Source organism: Equus asinus, chromosome 10, assembly GCF_041296235.1.
Source record: "Equus asinus isolate D_3611 breed Donkey chromosome 10, EquAss-T2T_v2, whole genome shotgun sequence".
NCBI classification, from domain to species: domain Eukaryota; kingdom Metazoa; phylum Chordata; class Mammalia; order Perissodactyla; family Equidae; genus Equus; species Equus asinus.
The window spans coordinates 58,826,457-58,848,391 of NC_091799.1; the positions used below are offsets into that span (position 1 = coordinate 58,826,457).

General features: G+C 36.0%; 1 protein-coding gene across 11 annotated transcripts in view; it reads right to left on the bottom strand.

Moving 5' to 3' along the window:
* Positions 1-21,935, bottom strand: part of ERBIN (erbb2 interacting protein) — a 135,605-nt gene that overhangs the window by 20,374 nt on the left and 93,296 nt on the right. For all 11 annotated transcript variants that reach the window (XM_014856374.3, XM_014856373.3, XM_014856372.3 and 8 more), the window contains 5 exons: positions 21,145-21,244; positions 12,531-12,652; positions 11,489-11,662; positions 6,041-6,226; positions 1,179-1,293 (listed from right to left, as the gene is read on the bottom strand). In XM_014856374.3, the coding sequence (XP_014711860.1) occupies positions 1,179-1,293; positions 6,041-6,226; positions 11,489-11,662; positions 12,531-12,652; positions 21,145-21,244 (697 nt within the window). The remainder of the gene's footprint in view (positions 1-1,178; positions 1,294-6,040; positions 6,227-11,488; positions 11,663-12,530; positions 12,653-21,144; positions 21,245-21,935) is intronic.

Consider the following 21,935-nt stretch of genomic DNA (forward strand, 5'->3'; position numbering starts at 1 on the left):
TCCAAATATCTCAGTTCAAGTAGTCTGGATTGTGTTTACAGTTGAAAACAGTAGCACATGGGCTCTTCAACTTTAAGGTATTTGAGTCTTCAATTCTAAATTTTTTTTTAAAAATTTTCCCTTCTTCACCCCAAATCCCTCCAGTACTTTGTTGTATATTTTAGTTGTGGGTCCTTCTAGTTGTGGCCTCAGCATGGCTTGATGAGCAGCGCTAAGTCTGCGCCTAGGATGTGAACTGGCGAAACCCTGGGCTGCCGAAGCAGAGCGTGTGAACTTAACTACTTGGCTCCAGGGCCAGCCCTTGGATTCTGAATTTTTAAGATACTGTTAAAACCATATGGCACTTAAGTTCTTTCCTAGATATATTCCTCTTCTTCCACCGCCTTATCAGGGGGCAATTTTGACAATTAGATAATAACATGTAAAATATTTAGCATAGTAAGTAGCAATCAGTAAATACTCAGCAAATATCACTACCACTATTATTATGAAAACCAAGCTATCCAAGGGCCACCTTGATACTAAGTTTCATTAATGCCATAAGGGCAAAGGCTGGATAAATATTTGGTGGAGATAATGCAGAGAAGTTCAGGCACTGGTGGGGAGGAGTGAGGGAAGGATAAAAAGTAAGGATAGATATCCTGCAAGTTCCTTTTCATTTCTAAGAGTCTGAGGTTCTACGCTATATGAAAAAATGGCTTGGGGGGGAGGGTTTAAAAAAATGTTTTGGGATAGATAAATAACAACAAGCATCTAATATACATTAGGAACTGTGCTAGATCTGAGTACACTGAATAATCTAGTACATTTGATATTCACAAAATCCTTCATCAGCCTCACTGTATGTCAAGTTAAATATGTACACACGGATAAAATGAAGTAGCTCAAGGATCACACAGCAAATAAGTGGTAGAAATGGAATCATAATCTAGGTTTGTCTACCTATAAAGTCCATGCCCTTATAAGTAAACTTGCACGAGGCAAAAGATCTATCAAGATTTTTCTTTAAAAACAAGACAGGTAATGATCAGACCTTTTAGAAAGACATGTTTTAAAAACTGTTTCTAAAAAAGTGTTTTCAATAACATAATGACATTTAATTAAAATTTACTCCAAAAAACATCTATAAATTTTATTCAGCCCATTTCTATTCTTAGTGCTTTCCTTTAATGTCTAACCTTTTTTGTTACTACTAAGTGCTACCACTTTTGGCTGGTTAATAGAGGTTTCAATTAATGGTGGTCGCATCTCTGCCATTTTCATCTCTTCATCAGAAGAAAGTTCTTCAGATTCCTAATTTAAAGAAAAAAAGAGAGAAAATATTTATAAAAATAAATTTTGGTTTCTTTAAATGAATAAATACTAAGTCATAAGAACTTCAAAGAGAAAAGAATATTTAGAATATGCATGAAACCTTTTTATTATAATAGTGACTAAAACTAGTATATGATTAATTTTAAATTTTTTAAGATATGGCAATTATTAATATGCCAAGTACTTCTGGGATAATTTTCTGTGACAGGCTTTAATTCAAGTGTATTCATCATTCCTATACTCTGGGTACTATGTCAAGCACCAGAGAAACAAAAATGAATAAAACACAATCCCTGCCATAAAAAACTCAGTTTAGTGAGGGTACTCCAACAAAAAGTCTCATCCTAATCCTCAAATTGATCCCCTCAAGGATCACTGGATTCCAAGGAATCCGGACTGAAGTGTTCTTCCACTAAAATAAATTAATGGCAATTTTTTGCCCAATTTGAAGACAGAATTTTTTATTACTCTCTATGGATTTTTCTCTAATATTTGGCAATCATCCCAGGTTATCTATCATTGAGTGTTATTAGATAGGCAAAAAAAATGACCTGTTAGTCAACAAATATCAACAGAAAAATTTTAACACTATATATACTATATATAAAATCAGATCTGGTGCAGGTTCAATTATTCCCAGTTAAGATGATGAAAATAAATAAAAGGTCTTAAAAAGGTGTCCTGTTAAAAGTACTAAGACTTTTAGGTACTCATAATCGCCATAATAAAGATATGAACAGGAGTCAGTAAACTTTTTCAGTAAAAAGGCCAGAGAGTAAATATTTTATGCTTTGCAGGCCATACTGTCTCTGTTTCACTTATTCCATTCTGCCATTGTGGCACAAAAGTAGTCACAGACAACACGTAAAATGACTGTGGCTATGTGCCAGTAAAACTGAATTTCATCTAATTTTTCACATCATGAAATCTTCTTTTGATTCAACCATTTAATAATGTAAAAACTGTGCTTGCTTGCAAGCCATACAAAAACAGGCAGTGGGCTGGATTTGAGCCGTAGGCCACCATTTGCCAAGCCTGTTCAAGACGGTACTATAATGGAAAGTCAGACTACTGATTAGCAGAACAGGAAAAGAACATATATTTGGTTTAGTCTTAAAGGATGAGTTAAGAGGGGAATGACATTCTGAGTAGAGGAAAGCATGGAAATAAGAAAAGGCATAGCAAGTCAGCTCCATGCAGCTGGAGCTCAGGTTAAGTGGCAGGACAAAAAGGAGACTGGACTGCATGGTGAAAGGTTATGCTCTAACTACAGACTCAGTTAAGGATGTGCTGGTCATTATTGGAAGCTGCCAAGCCAGGAACTCACAAGATCAGATTATCTTTTAAAATAGTAACTCTGGTATTAAGAATGTATGGGAAGAGGGGGACAGCCCTGATGGCCTAGTGGTTAAGTTCGGCATGCTCCTCTTCAGCAGCCTAGGTTTGGTTCCTGGGTGTGGACCTACACTGCTCTGTTGGCAGCCATGTTGTGCTGGTGGCCGACATACTAAAAAATAGAGTAAGACTGGCACAGATGTTTGCTCAGGACAAATCTTCCTCAGCAAAAAACAAAAATAAGAATGTATGGGAAGAGAAAGAGATTGGTGGAAAGGAATCTAGCTAGCATAGAAGTCCTGAAGGAAAAAAGACCACCTCTGTCCTTGGGCAATGGCAGTGAAGGTAGGTAAAGAGAAAAAGAATCTGACAGAAATTTTGGAATTAACAGGATTTAATGACAGAATGAATATGAACAATGAAAGAACAAGACAAGGAGAGGCAAATGGTCTGTTCTAATCTTTGATATCCGCAGCATTTAAATTGATGACCAGTCTTTCTCCTTCAGGAAATTACAGATCTTCTGAGACTAACGACAGGATTATGTCCTGATAAACCTATCGTAAGTTGAAAACATCATTTAATCAAAAACGCATGTAATACACCCAACCTATGGAACATCACAGCTTAGCTGAGCCTTCCTTAAATGTGCTCAGAACACTTACATTAGTCCACAGTTAGCCAAATCATCTAACAGAAAGCCTATTTTATAATAAAGTGTTGAGTATCTCATGTAATTTATTGAATACTGCACTGAAAGTGAAAAACAATAGTTGTAGGGGAAGAGAAAGGTTGTCAGTGTATCGGTTGTTTACACTCATGATCTGTGGCTGACTGGAAGCTGTGATTCACTGCCATTGCCCAGCATCATGAGAGAGTATCATCCTGCATATTGCTAGCTTGGGAAAAGATCAAAATTCAGAATTCAAAGTATGGTATCTACTGAATGCCTACTGCTTTCACACCACAGTGAAGTAAACAAATCAGAAAAATCTTAAGTCGCACCATTGTAAATTGGAGACCATCTGCATATTACCACAGGCTTCTGCGAACTGCAGTCTCCTAAATCTCCTCCCACCTTTCTGTCCCCTTCGCTTGCAGGAATTAACCTTCCTGCAGTTAGCTCATATGTCTTCCTTTCTTACCCTTCCCCCTAGATATTGCGTTTTCTTCAATGATTATGTTTACTGTAGACAATTCTCCAATTTATAACCTAGCTTTGATTTCTCTTCTGAGCGGAACCACATGTCCAGCTCCTTATTGAATTAACTACCTGATGGCCCTGTCAAATGTTCAAATTCCACATATCCAAAAATGAACTTGACCTTGTGAGTCTGTTTGTTCTCTAACATCCCTACTTCTGTTCATTGCATCATCACACTATTCAGGCATGGTTTTGTGGCTTTTCCTCTTCTCCATTCCTCATAGTCAGGGATATTTATACACAACATCTATAATATTCTTATATAACTTCTAGTCTGCATTTTCTACTATCATTATTCAAAAGCCCTCAAACTTGGGAGAATTCAGTAGCTACTGCCAGATAACTCTCATACACAGCTCTGTCACAAGTAATGCCCTGCTAAAAAGCCTTCAGTGGTTCCCCAAAGATTACAGAACATCCTTGGTTCTTTGTAGCCAGAAAATATCTCTTTTCTAAATTTCTGTAGCACTTAGTACTTTCATTAGTACTTTTCTTACACACTTAGCACAGTCTAACCTTGATTACATTCTATATATTCATTTATCCATTCTGCCTCAACTCCAAACAGTGCCTCAACTCCAAACAGTGCCTCACACATAGAAATTATACTAAATGAGACATAAGTTCACTGGGACAAACCTAAAAACCTTTCACAACTATGTTATATCACATTCAATGTCTATAACAGTCTATTGAATGATGTGATCCATTTAGTACATTCAAAAACCATGAGATTTTTCCTGCAGAAAATACTAGCTCACAGGATAACTTTGAAGATAAATGACGTACTTTGAAGGCATTTGAATTTTCAGCAATAAAGATGCTATTATAAATCCACAATATCACTATTTCTATACACCAGTGCTCTCCAGTGAAACCTTCTGTCATGATGGAAACCATCAGTGGTTCAACATGGTAGCCACTAACTAGACAGATGAGGTACTGAACATGTGAAATGTGGCTAGTATAACAAAGAAGCTCAGTGTTTTATTTAAATTTAAATAGCTACTTGTAGCTAATGGGTAGCATAGTGGATAATGCAGCTGTAAATGAAAAACACTTCAGAATTTCATTTTTAAAGGTTACAGCTTCACCATTTTACATTACCTCCAGCAGTATATGAGGGGAATGTAAAATGGTGCAACTGCATTTGGAAAAAGTGTTTGGCAGTTTCTCAAATAGTTAAATATAGAGTTACCATATGATCCAGCAATTCTACTCCTGGGTAGATACCCAAGAGAAACTAAACATAAATCCACACCAACACTTGTATGCAAAAATTCACAGCAGCCTTATTCACCATAGCCAAAATCAGGAAATAACTCAAATGTACATTGTTGACGATTACATGGAATATTATTCAGACATAAGAAATGGATGAAGTAGTACCAATACATGCTACAATTTGGATAATCTTGAAGGCATTATGTTAAGTGAAAGAAACCAGTCACAAAGACCACATACTGTATGATTACATTTATATGAAATGCCAAGAATAGCCAAATCTTTAGAGGCAGATAAGGTAGATAACTAGTTGCCTATGGATCAGCGGGATGGAGAATTTATGGGGTGAAGGCTAAGAAGTATGGGCTTTCTTTTTGAGATAATGAAAATGCTCTAAAAGTGATGGTGGTGAAGGTTGTACAACTTTTAGTGTTCTAAAAGCCACTGAGTTGTACCTTTATTTAAATAGGTGAATTTTACAGTATGAGTTATACCTCAATAAAGCTGTTTTTAAAAAAAGTTACAGCGTTTATTGATCCACTACAAGAAACACTAAAAAAAAAGCCTCAGACATTCAACAACAAAAAAAATACTTCACAATCAATGATAAATGCTTAAATAAGTCAAATAATTGAAGTATACCTATGGCAATCTTTTCATTTTTAAGTTACAGAAATAAAAGGAGTCACTATCATGTATTTTACAGAATTAGACCACCACAATCTAGCTTACATTTAAAATTAGATTAACTCAAACATTTGAGTAAAACGGGTATAAAAATTTTAAGTCTAAAGTGATAAATGAGTGATATTACAGCAAATATTACGGAATTTCACAATGGCAAATGCATGAGCTTATTTTCTGCTATTCATACCAGGTTTTTCCTGTCTTTACTTGGCAACAATGAAATGCTAAATTCTTATCAGTTGTTATGATCATTCTAGAATAATCGTAAAGCCATACCTCAAAAACATCATCATGATTAACAATATGCTTCAAGTTCTCAGACACTTTCATATTTGCAGTCACTGGTAGATTTCCAGGACTGATCTCAGCTTCAGGTTCACTGGTCTTCTGTGGAGAGTTTCCTATCACATACTTTTCTCTTTCCTCAGGTTTGCTTCTTACTGGAGTAGTACTTTCTGAAGTCTAAGTAAAAGAAAGGATAAAAAATTCATATTCCTTAAGCTTTATATCTACCTATTCTTGTATTAAAGTTCAGATGAAAATTTAAAAGTAATTTAGCATGAGTGATGTCAGCGTCACAGCAGAGTGAGCTCCTCGCTTAGACTGTCTCCACTCAGTTACAATGAAAAGCACACTTATAAACCAACAGAGGACATTCACACAACACAATAGACGTCTGAGAGATCCATGCAGCCAGATGTCTGCAGGTAGAGATGCTGGACCACGCTGAGGGCAGTTGAAGGAAGTAAGGGGAATCTCCTCTCTCCACCAAAGGGCAGCAATCTAGGGTGCAGGACCGCACATGGCTCTGAGAGGAGAATGGGGAAAGGGTGGCCCTCCACAGAAAAGCCTTCTCTTGGAGTTGCTTCCCAGGCCATGGTAGAGCTCCACACAGAGGAGGCTAAGCAATCCTGGGGGCATCTTCACCAAGCTGAGTACCCCAGGAAGGCAGATAGCAAGTGCAAAGCGGGAGCGCTCTCAGGATCATGCATGCAAAACAATGCAACCCTCCCCGGCCTACTGCACCAGCTTGGCTGGTTGGTCAAAGCAAGGGACCCCTGCCAGAGCGCCTGTGCATAACTGTGTAAAGCAGAGGCATTAAGTGAGCAACCACAGACAGACACTGTCAGCATAGCTTCCAAAGGACAGGTACAACTGCCAGGGATCACAGCAGGCTTAGAATTCACAGTTCCTGACCTCCCCACCCAGTGGTGGCAGGTGGAATCTCTGGCCAGATACTACCACCATGTGATGGCACAAATCCACCCCATCAAATAGTATGAAGAGGTATATTAACTTTGCAGACCAAAAGGAAAATGACAAGCACCCAGAAATCAATCCTGAAGGCACAGAAATTTACAATCTAAATGACAGACAATTCAAAATAGCGATAATAAAAAAAGTCAATGAGTTACAAGAAAACTCAGAAAGACAGTTCAATGAAATGAGGAATAAAATTAATGAACAGAAGGAATTCTTCACAAGAGACTGAAACTATATTTAAAAAAAGTCAGAAATGTTGGAGATGAAAAACACAACGCAAGAGAACAACAAGAAAAATCTCAAATAAGCAATCTTTAACTACACCTAACCAAATTAGAAAAAGAAGAACACACAAAGCCCAAGTCAGCAGGAGGGAAATAATAAAAATTAGAGCAGAAATAAATGTAACTGAAACCTAAAAAGCAGTAGAAAGGATCAATGAAACTAAGAGCTGGTTCTTTGAGAAGATAAGCAAAATTGACAAACCCTTAGACTAAGAAAAAACAGAGAAGCCTCAAATAAATAAAATTAGAAACGAAAAAGGAGAAATCATAACAGATACCACAGAAATACAAAAGATTATAAGAGAATACTATGAAAAACTATATGCCAACAAAATGGAAAATCTAGAAGAAATGGATAAATTCTTAAGACACATACAACCTCCCAAAATGGAACCAAGAGGAAACAGAGAATCTGAATAGACCAATCACAAGTAAACAGATTGAAACAATAATCAAAAACCTCCCAAAAAATAAAAGTCCAGGGGGCCAGCCCAAGGTGTAGTAGTTAAGTTCACGTGTTCCGCTTTGGTGGCCCAGGGTTCACAAGTTCAGTTCCCATAGGCAGACCTACGCACCACTCATGAATCCATGCTGTGGCAGTGTCTCACATAAAAAAGAGAGGAAGATGGGCACAGATGTTAGCTTAATGACAATCTTCCTCAAGCAAAAAGAGGAAGACTGGCAACAGGTATTAGCTCAGGGTCAATCTTCCTCACCAATCGATAAAATAAAAGTCCAGGACCAGATGGTTTCTCTGGAGAATTCTACCAAACATTCAAAGAAGGTTTAATACCTATCCTTCTCAAACTATTCCAAAAAGTTGAAGACAACAGAACACTTCCTAACACATTTATGAGGCCAATATCACCCTAATCCCAAAGCCAGAGAAGGACAACAGAAAGAAGGACAATTACAGGTCAATATTGCTGATGAACACAGATGCAAAACTCCTCAACAAAATACTGACAAACCAAATACAGCAGTACATTAAAAGGATCATACACCATGACCAAGTGGGATTTATACCACTAAGGCAGGGATGGTTCAACATCTGCAAATCAATTAATGTGATACAGCACAAAATGAGGAAAAAAACCACATGATCATCTCAATAGACACTGAGGAAGCATGTGACAAGATCAAACATCCATTTATCATAAAAACTCTCAATAAAATGGGTATAGAAGGAAAGTAGCTCAACATAATAAAAGCCATATATGACAATCCCACAGCCAATATCATACTCAATTGGGAAAAGCTGAAAGCCATTCCTCTGAGAACAGGAACAAGACAAGGGTGCCCACTCTCGCCACTCTTATTCAACATAGTACTGGAGGCAAGAGCAATTAGGCAAGAAAAAGAAGTAAAAGGTATCCAAATAGGCAATGAAGAAGTGAAACTCTCACTGTTGGCAGACTACATTTATATATAAAAAATCCTAACGAATGCATCAGAAAACTATTAGAAATAATCAACTATAACAAAGTTGCAGGGTACAAAATCAACTGACAAAAATCAGTTGCATTTCTACCTTCTAATAATGAACTAACAGAGAACTCAAAAGTACAATCCCATTTACAATTGCAACAAAAAGAACAAAATATCTAGGAATAAATTCAACCGAGGTGAAAGATCTATACAATGAAAACTATAAGACATTACTGAAAGAAAACGATGATGACATAAAGAACTGTGAAGATATTCCATGCACATGGATTGGAAGAATAAATATAGTTGAAATGTCCATACAACCCCAAAGCAATCTACAGATTCAATGCAATCCCAATTACAATCTCAACAACATTCTTCATGGAAATAGAAGAAAGTATCCTAATATTCATATAGGGCAACAAAGACCCCAATTAGTTAAAGCAATTCTGAGAAAAAAGAACAAAGCTGGAGGCATCACAATTTCTGACTTCAAAATATACCACAAAGCTACAGTAATCAAAACAGCCCAGTAATGGTACAAAACAAACACACAGATCAATGGAACAGAATTGAATATTCAGAAGTACAACTGCATATCTATGGACAGCTAATCTTCGACAAAGGAGCTAAGAACATACAAGGGAGAAAGGAAAGTCTCTTCAATAAATGGTGTTTGGAAAACTGGACAGCTGAATGCAAAAGAATGAAAGTAGACCATTATCTTTTGCCATACACAAAAATTAACTCAAAATGGATCAAAGACCTGAAGGCAAGATCTGAAACTCTTAAACTCCTAGAAGAAAATAAAGGCAGTACGCTCTTTGACACTGATCTTAGAAGAATCTTTTCAAATACCATGTCTACTAGGGCAAGGGAAAGAAAAGAAAAAATAAACAAGCGGAACCTTTATCAGACTAAAGAGCTTCTGGAAGGCAAAGAAACCATGAACAAAACAAAAAGACAACCCACCAACTGGGAGAAAATATTTGCAAATCATAGATCCGACAAGGGGTTAATCTCCAAAATACATACAGAACTCATACAACTCAACAACAATAAAACAAACAACCTGATCAAAAAATGGGCAGAGGATATGAATAACCATTTTTTCCAAAGAAGATATACAGATGGCTAACAGGCAGATGAAAAGATGTTCAACATCACTAAACATCAGGGAAATGCAAATCAAAACTACAATGAGATATTACCTTACACATGTTAGAATGGATATAATTGCCAAGATAGAAAACAACAAATGTTGGAGAGGATGTGGAGAAAAGTGAACCCTCACACACTGCTGGTGGGAACATAACTGGTACAGCCACTATAGAAAACAGTATGGAGATTTCTCAAAAAATTAAAAATAGAAATACCATACACCCAGCTATCCCACTACTGGGTATTTATTCAAAGAACTTGAAATCAACAATTAAAAGAGACTTACATACCCCTATGTTCATTGCTGTATTATTCACAATAGCCAAGACATGGAAGCAAACCAAATGCCCATCGATTGATGATTGGATAAAGAAGATGTGGTGTATACATATATACACACACACACACACACACACACACACACAATGGACTATTACTCAGCCATAAAAAAGACAAAATCATCTCTCCCATTTGCAACAACATGGGGGACCTTGATATTACGTTAAGTGAAAGAAGCCAGACAGATATTATCTTATATTATGTTAAGTGAAAGAAGCCAGACAGATATTATCTTATATTACGTTAAGTGAAATAAGCCAGACATAGAAAGACAAACACCATATGTTTTCACTCATATGTGGAAGATAAACACACAGACAAAAAGAATAGATCAGTGCTTACCAGAGGGGAAAGGGGTTAGGGAGAAGGCACAAGGGGTGAAAGGGTGCATATATATAGTGACTGACAAACAAAATATACAAATGAAACTTTGAAATTTCACAATGTTATAAACTATTATGACCTCAAAGGAAAAAAAAAGGTAATTTAACATCTTCTTCTGGATAAATTAGGGAAACTTTAAACACAGAAATCTGTAGCACTCACAGACAAAATGCTTATTTTGGAAACAGGTGGTCCCGAAAGGTCCATGAGACACAATAACTTTACAATTTAGCTGAGGCTACATTTCATCATATCAGTTGCACAGGTGATGTGCGTGAGTCATATATGTCGGCAGGCTCAAACTCAGGAGGGTTAGACTATTTTCTGCTCCTGTGGAATGCAGAGGAACTCTAGTGACAGGATAACATTTCTGTTTCTGTGATATAACGTGAGGAAAACAGTCCATTAAAGGAACACTCAATTTAGGGATTTGTATAGGCTTCTGAAACACCCCAAAGAAATGCCAATGGTCTGTCATACTATTTGCATTTAAAATTGAAATTGGGTAGTGGATCAATATTACCAGGGTAAAAAAATTTTTTTCCATAAAAAAGTTATTTCTATAACAATGAATTTTCTTACATTCATTATTTTATTCTTGGTTTAGGCACTGATTTTTTTAAAGGCTATGTTAACACTCCCCTGCCCATCTGGACAATCTGTAACCACACTGAAGCGGCAATAATAGCAATTAAGGAGTTCGCTGATTATTACAGCTTTTTGTTCAGGTAGCTGAGAACACCATCCTAGATTTGAGAGCACATTTTAGTGTATATAAAAAGGATCATCCTATCAATTATCATTTTAAAATTTTAAAGAACTTGAAATAGGTTTTGGTCAATTCCTTTGAAATGAGTTTTCTAACCTTCACACCCACATCATTATTTACAACTTGCTGATCTTCGTGTGGTTTCAAATCTTTTCCCGAGTCTTCATTAGTTTCTTCATCTTTTAATCTATGTACAATGGTTTGAACAGTTTTGACCATATTCTTAAGCTCGTCTGGGTATGGTGTTGGGTATCTCTTTAAATTTCCCTCCTAGAAAAACAAGATAAGTGAAATTTAAAATATGGACAAATATTTCTAATTCCAATCTCAAAACAATCTATAATCCATCCCAATTACCTTGGATATCTAGCTCACACGGGGAACTGTGAAGACAGATGATAGGCTTTTGCAAGCATTTTAGACTCTTATAAGTATGATTTTATCAATAGCCAAAGACTTCACAGTTATAGATTTCAATGTTTTAAAAGCTTTTTTAGAAGACATAAACATACTCCATTTGGAGAGATATGGTGTGGATATTGCCACACCATCACTTGGCTTTGAAACAGATATATGTTGTTCAGCTAGATATTTATCTAGGCACATGTAAAATTCCTACATTTATACACTATGTCTTATGCCCTGCAAACCAAACACTTCCAAGGTCAGCCTAATTGTCATTTTCTGTGATTCAGCTGGTTTATATAAGGGGAAAATAACCACATCCATAATTACATCCAAATACACTTACGTAAAAAAACATAAGTGTATCTGCTACTTCTATCACTGTGACATACATTCTCAATTCCATAAAAAAAAAATGTTCAAAAGAAAGAGTTCTCTATCCCTAAAATATATATATATAAATAATTAGAGAAAGGGAAGGAGGAAAACAATAATCTATTATTCTCTTATATTTACATACACTGTGAAATTTGGCTTTTAATCACATGGTTTTATATTGTTCTCAAATTCTTTCACAGGATACATATATTGGATCAATAAAACTTCACGTGCCTTGAGGGCAAGAAATGAAACCAATACTTCTTTGTATCCCCAAAACAGCACAGTATAGGTATATAGTACCCAATAAATTATCAGCAGAACTGTTTCAAATTTGAATGAAGAACACACTCACCCTGGGAGGTGCCTCCCTTTCATCTTTGTCTTCATCACATTCAAATGCCACTTGAGCCCGCTGTTTCCTCTGTTCCTCCCACAATGAGGGATTAAAACTTTCATTATCTGATATGAACATAACTAGAGAAAAACAAACAAAAAACAAAAACAATCCACTATATTTTACTGCAATTATGAAAAACTATTACCTGCTCATAATTTTCTTTATAAGATATGCTTATTAAGGTTAAGTCACGACTGGTCAATGCCAGCAGCTATAAATTCTACTCTAAAAACTAAGCTGTGATTCTAACATTCTTTATAATATCAATCATACATCTTTTCTTCTCTAAAGCTAATTTGTCTTGTTTTGTTACCAGATGGGTTCCTGAAGAGAATCTAACAATTAAAACACTATAGGTATGTGATTTTGTGCAGTTCCCTACAAAAGGTAACATGGTAATATCTAAATTATTTCATCCAAGTTTTTGCATACAATGGAGAAAGGAGAGTCTCTTCAACAAACTGTGTTGGGAAAACTGGACAGGCACATGCAAAAGAATGAAAGTAGACCATTATCCTACACCATGCACAAAAATCAACTCAAAAGGATTAAAGACTTGAATGTAAGACCCAAAACTATGAAACTTCTAGAAGAAACCATAGGCAGTACACTCTTTGACATTGGTCTTAGCAGCATATTTTCAAGTCCCATGTCTGACCGGGCAAGGGAAACAAAAGAAAAAATAAACAAATGGGACTATATCAAACTAAAAAGCTTCTGCACAGTAAAGGAAACCATCAATAAAACAAAAAGACAACCTAACAATTGGGAGAAGATATTTGCAAACCATATATCAGATAAGGAGTTAATATCCAAAATATACAAAGAACTCATATAGCTCAACAACAAAAACACCAACAACCCAATTAAAAAATGGGCAAAGGATTTGAACAGAGATTTCTCCAAAGATATACGGACGGTCAACAGGCATATGAAAAGATGCTGAACATCATTAGCTATCAGAGAAACGCAAATCAAAATTACAATGAGATATCATCTCATTCTGGTCAGAATGGCTATAATTAACAAGACAGGAAACAAGTGTTGAAGAGGATGTGGAGAGAAGGGAACCCTTGTACACTGCTGGTGGGAGTACAAACTGGTGCAGCTACTATGGAAAGCAGTTTGGAGTATCCTCAGAAAATTAAGAATAGATCTACCATATGATCCAGCTATTCCACTGCTGGGTATTTATCCAAAGAACTTGAAAACGTAAATGCATAAAGATACATGCACTCCTATGTTCCTTGCAGCATTATTCACAGTAGCCCAGACTTGGAAGCAACCTAGGTAACCATCAAGGGACGAATGGATAAAGAAGATGTGGTACATATACACAATGGAATACTACTCAGCTACAAGAAATGATGAAATTTGGCCATTTGTGACAACATCGATGGACCTTCAGGGTATTATGCTAAGTAAAATAAGTCAGAGGGAGAAAGTCAAATACCCTATGATCTCACTCATAAGTAGAAGACAAAAACGACAAACACACACATAGCAACAGAGATTGGATTGGTGGTTACCATAGGGGAAGAGGGGAGGGGAAGAGCAAAAGGGGTGATTAGGCTCACATGTGTGGTGATGGACTATAATTAGCTTTTGGGTGGTGAACATGATGTAATCCACACAGAATTAGAAACATATTACAATGTACATCTGAAAGCTATATAATGTTATAATCCAATGTTACTACAATAAAAAAAATAAAGAAATAATCTTCCTAATTCCACTATTAGTCATTATGTATTGGTCAGGGGGTGGTTTAAGACAGAAAGAGTAAGATATTTTGCTAAAAAAGGATTACTCTGATGGCATATAATTACATCTTCACACTAAACACTGTATATAATATAGCTTTACTAAGTAAAGTGCTTACAAGACATTTTCTCCATGAAAATGCAAGAAAAAAATGAGAATTTAACATAAACTCAACACTTACATATCCTGCTATCCAATAAAATATTGAAGGCGAAGATTTAACAACCGTTAAAGTTTTCTGCTTATCAGGGAACTTAAAAAAAATCTAAGGCTTAAAAAATTAATTCATTTGACTATTGTATATCACTCTACAGAAGTCTGCAATACAAAATAAAATCACAACTTGTTTTCTGCTCAATTAATAGAAAATGATTACACTTCTTCAAAACAAAAGGTATTAAAAGCACCTAAAATAAGCTAACAGAAAATCTAAGATTCCTGGAATACCCAAATATGGTCAATTCAAATATTTATGCAAAAGTAGAATAATTATCATTTATTTTTAGTCCTTATTTTAGGCTTCTTACCCTTTCTAATCTCATATCTAAACTAGGAATGCCATGAAACCAAATACTAACAATGAGAATGAAGTTGGGGATTCAGTTCTTCCTTTGTTTTCATTGTAGTCCAAGAATTTTTTCTTTAATTGCTTTGTGGAGTTGTTTAATAGTTAACAAATTAGAGTATTTGTTTTTTTTTGTGGAATGTGGTTCAAATTCCTAGGAATCCCTATTTACATACTGTTGTGGTATACTTGAGAAGGTAAGCAGAGTCAAGCAGTTTCTGACAAAGTCTATTTCCAGAATTCAGAAGATTCCCTTCCCATCTTAGGCAGTAATTCAATCACCAGCCTAAACCAGAGATCTCTAAGAGTATTAGATTATGTTACAGCAATTTTACACCAGAATTTTTTCAGAACCCCGAGGTAAGTAACTTTTACTATGCCTCTCATTCTTGTCAAATTCCGGTCATCTACACTTTCTACCCTCTAGCATATACGTTACATCTTTTGAGATGCCACTAGACCCGATCATTTGGCATAATCATTGAGGACTCTAGTATTTACCTACAGTCTCTCTCTCTCCATCTGAAACCTGCCAATATCCTGAATAATGACAACGTGTGATGACCCCACCTAAACATTAAAAAACCTCATAGCTCCTTCATGGCCTCTATTCCAATGCCCATCTGCACTTCACCCCTGTGATTCACAACCATGCTATTACGCAAGACCTTGGCTTGTATAAAACTCTTCCACCTCCTTGTCCACTACATTTGTCCTTCCAAATCATTCACTTCCTTATTATTGTTAGTAAACTTTGAGTTCCTTAACCTCATTTCTTTTTCTTCTTGTAAAATCACTCTAGGCTTTACTTCCTTCTCTATTTGGCTTAGACTTCATGAGGTATTATTTTAACCACTATCACCTCTCTTGGGCCTTTTCTGTAAGTCATATCTATCTAACAAAACCCAAAATGTGGTACTTCAACCACCTACACTTTTCGCTCTGCAATGCCGAATTCTACCAGAGAAAAATGATATAACCTTGTTGTATAGAATCACTACAAAATTATGGTATTCTCATCTTTGCTCCATCTTCAAAGCTGTCCAGGAATCCTTCTATTTACTCCTAGTCAGTCTTTTTCTCCCACTCCAAATCACTACCACTTCCCTTAAATGTCCTCTCCCCAACCTCTAGAGGCAATTTTCTCTTTGACTTCACTGTGAAAAGAAAGGCAATAAAAACCATCAGACTGATACTCCCCCTACAACATCCTGTTTTCCCTAGCTACAAATTTATTGTTATATGGAAGCATACTTCTCCTTCTTGCTGTTCAAGACTGATTCCTCTAACTAGGCCCAAGACAGCATGCCTTCTTTCAGATTTATCCATCATTATCCCCCTTTAGGTCATGAGCTTCTTTTTTTTTTTTTGAGGAAGATTAGCCCTGAGCTAAGACCCGCTGCCAATCCTCCTCTTTTTGCTGAGGGAGATTGGCCCTGAGCTAACATCCATACCCATCTTCCTCCACTTTATATGTGGGACGCTTGCCACAACATGGCTTGACAAGCAGTGCATAGGTCTGTGCCCAGGATCTGAATTGGCGAACCCTGGGCCGCTGAAGCAGAGTGCCCGAACTTAACTGGTACACCACCAGGCCAACCCCAGTCATGAGCTTCTTGAAAGCAAGTACCCTTATCTTTAAATTCTTAGATCTAAGACAATGCCTAGCACATGAATGGTCAATAAAAATGGAATAAATTAAATGTGAACAGACTGTCTACTTCTTTCAAAATGTTATAAAACTCCAACCCAAGAACATTATATTTTCTGACTCATCTATTTTTTAGAGACACTGTGATAAAGGAAAATCTTTTCTTGCAGTTGAAAAGAAATTCACCCACCTGACCATACCAGTGTAGTTTCTGATTTAGTGAGTGCAATGTGTTACAGTCCTCTCCTTGTAATACTCATAGTGAAATACTTTAAGAAACACATGAACTCTAAAAGGACTCAGAATATTATAAACATATCTCAGACTTTTCCCAGTAAAGACTCTTCCACTCTAAAACACATCACCAAAATCTAAAATTAAAAGTGGCAAGATTTGGGGCCCTGCCCCGTTACTGAGTGGTGAAAGTTCCATGTGCTCTGCTTCTGTGGCACAGGTTCAGATCCCAGGTGCAGACCTATTCTACTCACCAGTCACACTGTGCAGGTGTCCCACATACAAAAAAAAAGAGGCGGAGTGGCACAGATGTTAGCTGAGCGCTAATCCTCCTCAAGCAAAAAAAAAGAGGAGGATTGGCAATGGATGTTGGCTCAGGGCAAATCTTCCTCAGCAAAAGAGAAAGGGGGAGGAGTGTGGCCAAGATTTTATTTTGCTACTTCTACTCTTCCTATCAGAAATAAACTTTTTACCTGAACTATGACCTATTTTAAGAGGAAACAATAAGGGAATAAATTAAAATGACAGAAAAACAAAGTGGAGGCCAGGGGTCAGCCCCATGGCCGAGTGGTTCAGTTCGTGTGCTCTGCTTCAGCAGCCCAGGGTTTCACTGGTTCAGATCCTGGGTGTGGACGTGGCACCCCTTGTCAGGCCACACTGAGGTGGCATCCCACATGCCACAATTAGGAGGACCCACAACTAAATAATATACAATGATGTACTGGGGGATCTGGGGAGAAAAAGCAGAAGAAAAAAAAAGGAAGATTGGCAACAGTTGTTAGCTCAGGTGCCAATCCAAAAAAAAGGAGGCCAGGTGAATTCAAATCAGGGAAATGGAAAACAGTAAGAGACATCAAGGTGGGAGTATACCCATGATTACAACAGTTTAGAGCAGGGGACAAGCAAACTTTTCCTGTAAATGGCCAGAGAATAAATATGTTAAGCTTTTTGAGCCAAGAGACAAAACTGAGGATATTATGTAGGTACTCAAATAACAAGAGAAGTCAAATTTCCACAAGATTTTTGACAAATTTAAAATATACTAATAATTGAGTACCATTTCAGTTAATACAGTTCTACTAATGACAAGACTGAAATTCTTATTGTTGGAATAACATTTTGTTTAATTGGGGTTCAACATCAGTGTTAACTATCACCAAACTGATGTAAACATTCTCCTGTAAAAACTATTCTTAGCTTGTGGGCTACACAAAAACAGGCAACAGATCAGATGTGACAATGGGCCATAATTTTTCAACCACTTTTTTTGGAATAAAAAGTGTTATGAAGGACCAGGCCCGTGGCTAAGTGGTTAAGTTCATCTACTCTGCTTCGACAGCCCAGGGTTTCACTGGTTTGGATCATGAGCGTGGACCTACCACCACTCATCAAGCCATGTTGAGGCAGCGTCTCACACAGCAGAACTAGAAGGATCTACAACTATGTACTGGGGGGTTTTGGGGAGAAGAAGAAGAAGAAAAAAAAGACTGGCAACAGATGTCAGCTCAGGGCCAATCTTAAAAAAAAAAAAAAAAGATTCCATTGCATGGATGATTTAAAAAAAAAAAAAGTTATGACATAGGATATTTATGTGTTTGTTCCCTGGAAGGGCCTTCAACAATCTCATAACTGTTTATTTAAAAATTTAGTTCATTACTCAAATTAAAATATATGTATACATTTGAGTAGTTTTATTCATTGTTTGAATCATGTTTGGTGATTTTAGCACAAGTAAAAGTGAAAGAAAAAAATGAACATTTTGAAGTCTCTATATGACAACAAAAGCAGGGAGGTAAAGCACTAATAATACAATATAATAAAATCATCAAAGATTAAACATGTCCTTTGGAGACTTGGTTCAATCACAGGGGGAAAAAACAATTTTGTTTGAGAATCTTCCTTTGGAATGATATCTCTGTTTGATTTCTTTCTAATATTTTTCAGTTTCTCTTATTTTTCTGAAACAATAAAAGCAGCAAAACAGAATAAAAATGAATTTTCCAAGTTTGGTTTTTCTATCCTCTAAGAAAGGGGACAGAAAACTATTACACCTGGCCCACTTCCTGTTTTTGTATAGCCTGCAACCTAAGAATGGCTTTAAAGTTTTTAAATGGTTGGGAAAAAAAAAAAAAAGAATATTTTATGACACAAAAATTACAAGAAATCTGAATTTATCTGTCCATTTATTAGAACATACCTATGCTTATTTGTTTACATACTATCTGTGACTGCTTTTGCACTAAAATGGCAGCGTCGAGTAGCTCCAACAGAAACCTTATGGTCTACAAAGCTCAAAATATTTATCAAATGGCCCTTTACTGAGATAGTTTGCCAACATATGCAATAGGACATTAAAGTCTCTTCTCTACACTAAGAATTCCTTCCCTCTCTTTCCTCACAAATATTTTAAGTTTGTTTTTTTTTTTTTTTGAGGAAGATTAGCCCTGAGCTAACTACTGCCAGTCGTTCTCTTTTTGCTGAGGAAGCCTGGCCCCGAGCTAACATCGTGCCCATCTTCCTCTACTTCATATGTGGGACGCCTACCACTGCATGGCGTGCCAAGCTGTGCCATGTCCGCACCCAGGATCCGAACCAGCGAACCCCGGGCCGCCGAGAAGCAGAACGTGCGAATTTAACCGCTGCATCACCAGGCCGGCCCCTCAAATATTTTAAGTATTAACATTCTACCTTCTCACACAAAAAAGCAATTATTTGAATATATTATATAGCTGATTGTAATATTTATACGATACTACCATTTACTTACTATTTCTTATTATCCAGAAATCACCTTCAGAGATGAAGTGGAAAACTGAGACATGAGTCCCAGTGATTAACGCAAACAAACAGAAAAACATCTACTGATGTATCCAAACATTTACAATAATTCCCTACACTGCACAAGTAGAGGCATAAGCCAGAGTTGGTATACCTATTTTGAACTTAATTTTCTAATGTACACACACAGACTACTTGCATAAAACACAACACTGACCATCTTTAAAATTAAATATACTATATTTTGTTATAGATACATAATTCCAAATTATATTGCTAAATATGGAGACTGGGGTAGACTTAAATACATGGAAGAGAAATCTTGTTTATAAACCTATTTTCTAATTCTTAATTATAGACCCTCCAATGAATGAAGCTATTTACATGTGAGGTATCACAAGTCTTAACTTCTAATTCAATTCAAAAGCCAAATAGTTTTGCATCATCCAAATAAATCTCACCAAATATATCCATGAAACAATTAACTTCTCAAAGCAAGTCTTTTATTCCTTCTTGCAAAGTATAAGAATAATTAGTATAGAGAAGTAGAGTTTTCTAATTATTTATTCACAAGTTATGGAACAGAAGTTAAATGATTTTAAGTTTTAAATCTATCTAAGTATTTCAAAGCTCTTTGTTAAATCTGCCAAAAACAATATACTATAACAATATAATAATATAATAGGTAATTAGATTTTGTCATAGTGCTAAGCACTTTATATCCAATGTTTCTCACCTTTACAAAAACCCTGCAAAATAGATACTACTATCATTATTTCAAGATAAGGAAACTGAAGCTCAAGGATTGCTTTAACTTGCCTATAGTATATTTTATAAATTAAGCTAATGATTAATTCAGATTTTTTCCTCCAGTGTTATGTATTAAGAGTTAATTTGTAAATAACTTGGGCCATAAAGATTTTCACTGGTTTCAGAAAAATACACATAAAAATTATATTTTTATAAAGTTGTGAATATAACATACATCACACACACATGCACACACACATAGTACAACATACATTAGAAAGAATTTGTCCTGAGTCTAAAACACTTTCATACTTTAATTGTTGAAAAACATTTGCGATCAATAGTAAATAAAGGGTGTATTCCCCTTTCTTGGCAAAATGTTAAGTAAGAACTTAGAAATAACATTTATAGTCAGAATTCTACAGACTTTCCTTATCTAGTGTGTAGATCCAAGGGTAGTACTAGGTCTACAACAACAGAAGTGAACAAAAAATGTCCTGGTTTAATAGTCCTAATTACATAAAACTTCACATGCATTCCTATCATTTAGCTACATGTGATTTAGACAGATCTATAATAGACGAAGGCCACTGTTTAATTTCAAGGAATCATTTAAAGAAGCATACGGTATACATATACCCCTAAATTCAACTATCTATAACCCTGAGATATTGCCTTACTTTCCCATTTTCAGAGAACAGAGAACGGACCCATTCTCCAAATTCCCTCCAAGCTAGGAAGTCCTTGAGACTTAAAAACTCACATCACACTTTTGCTGGGATTTGTCAGTATTTGTTTAAAAGAAAAGAGATTCTTAAAATTCCTACCATCCTCAGTTCTTGGCTGCTGAGGGAACATGTAGTTAGTAAGCACCATTTTCTGGGTCTCTGAATCAGTCTCTTTTTGAAGAGGTATCAGGGGTTTGGACTAGGGAAAGAAAATAAATGTTTAATTTTCAATAATCCTAAAGCAAATACATATCCAGCAATTCCTGTGAACAGTACTCACCGTTTTTTCTATAAAGTATAAATGTGTAGGTTACAAAAACAAATTTAAATATATACAGTAAAACTTTAAGCACTTTGAAACCTTATAAAAATCTAAAAAATATAGTTTTAGTATAAAGCAAACTCATACTATATTGCAATTATCTCTGATTATCAATAAAGTTTTAAAAGATTTCATATACTAAATATATCAATAGTCCAATAATTACTTATCACAGTGATTCAATAAAGCTATAAAATAAGCCTTTCCATTCTGTTATTTTACCTCCTCTAGTATTCACTGTTGGGAAGATGCTTTTGTAGCAATTTAGAAGGTTTTGTTTAGTTATCTGTAGGTTATTCTAGCTGAAAAGAGAGTACTTAAAACAAACATTAAGTTGTAACTGGCTTCTCCCTTTTCCCATGTCTCCTGTCTCCATTAATGACACCACAAGCTACTCCGTGCTAGACCTAGAATCCCTAGTTATTCTAGACCTCATTTTTTCTTATGACTTTTTTCCTAACTGGTTATCAAGTGTTTTTTCAGTTTACTTCTTAATCTAACTAATACTTTTGCAGCCTATTGACCTAACATCCTAACAACCCAAGCCCAGGCAGACTCCAGATAGGCA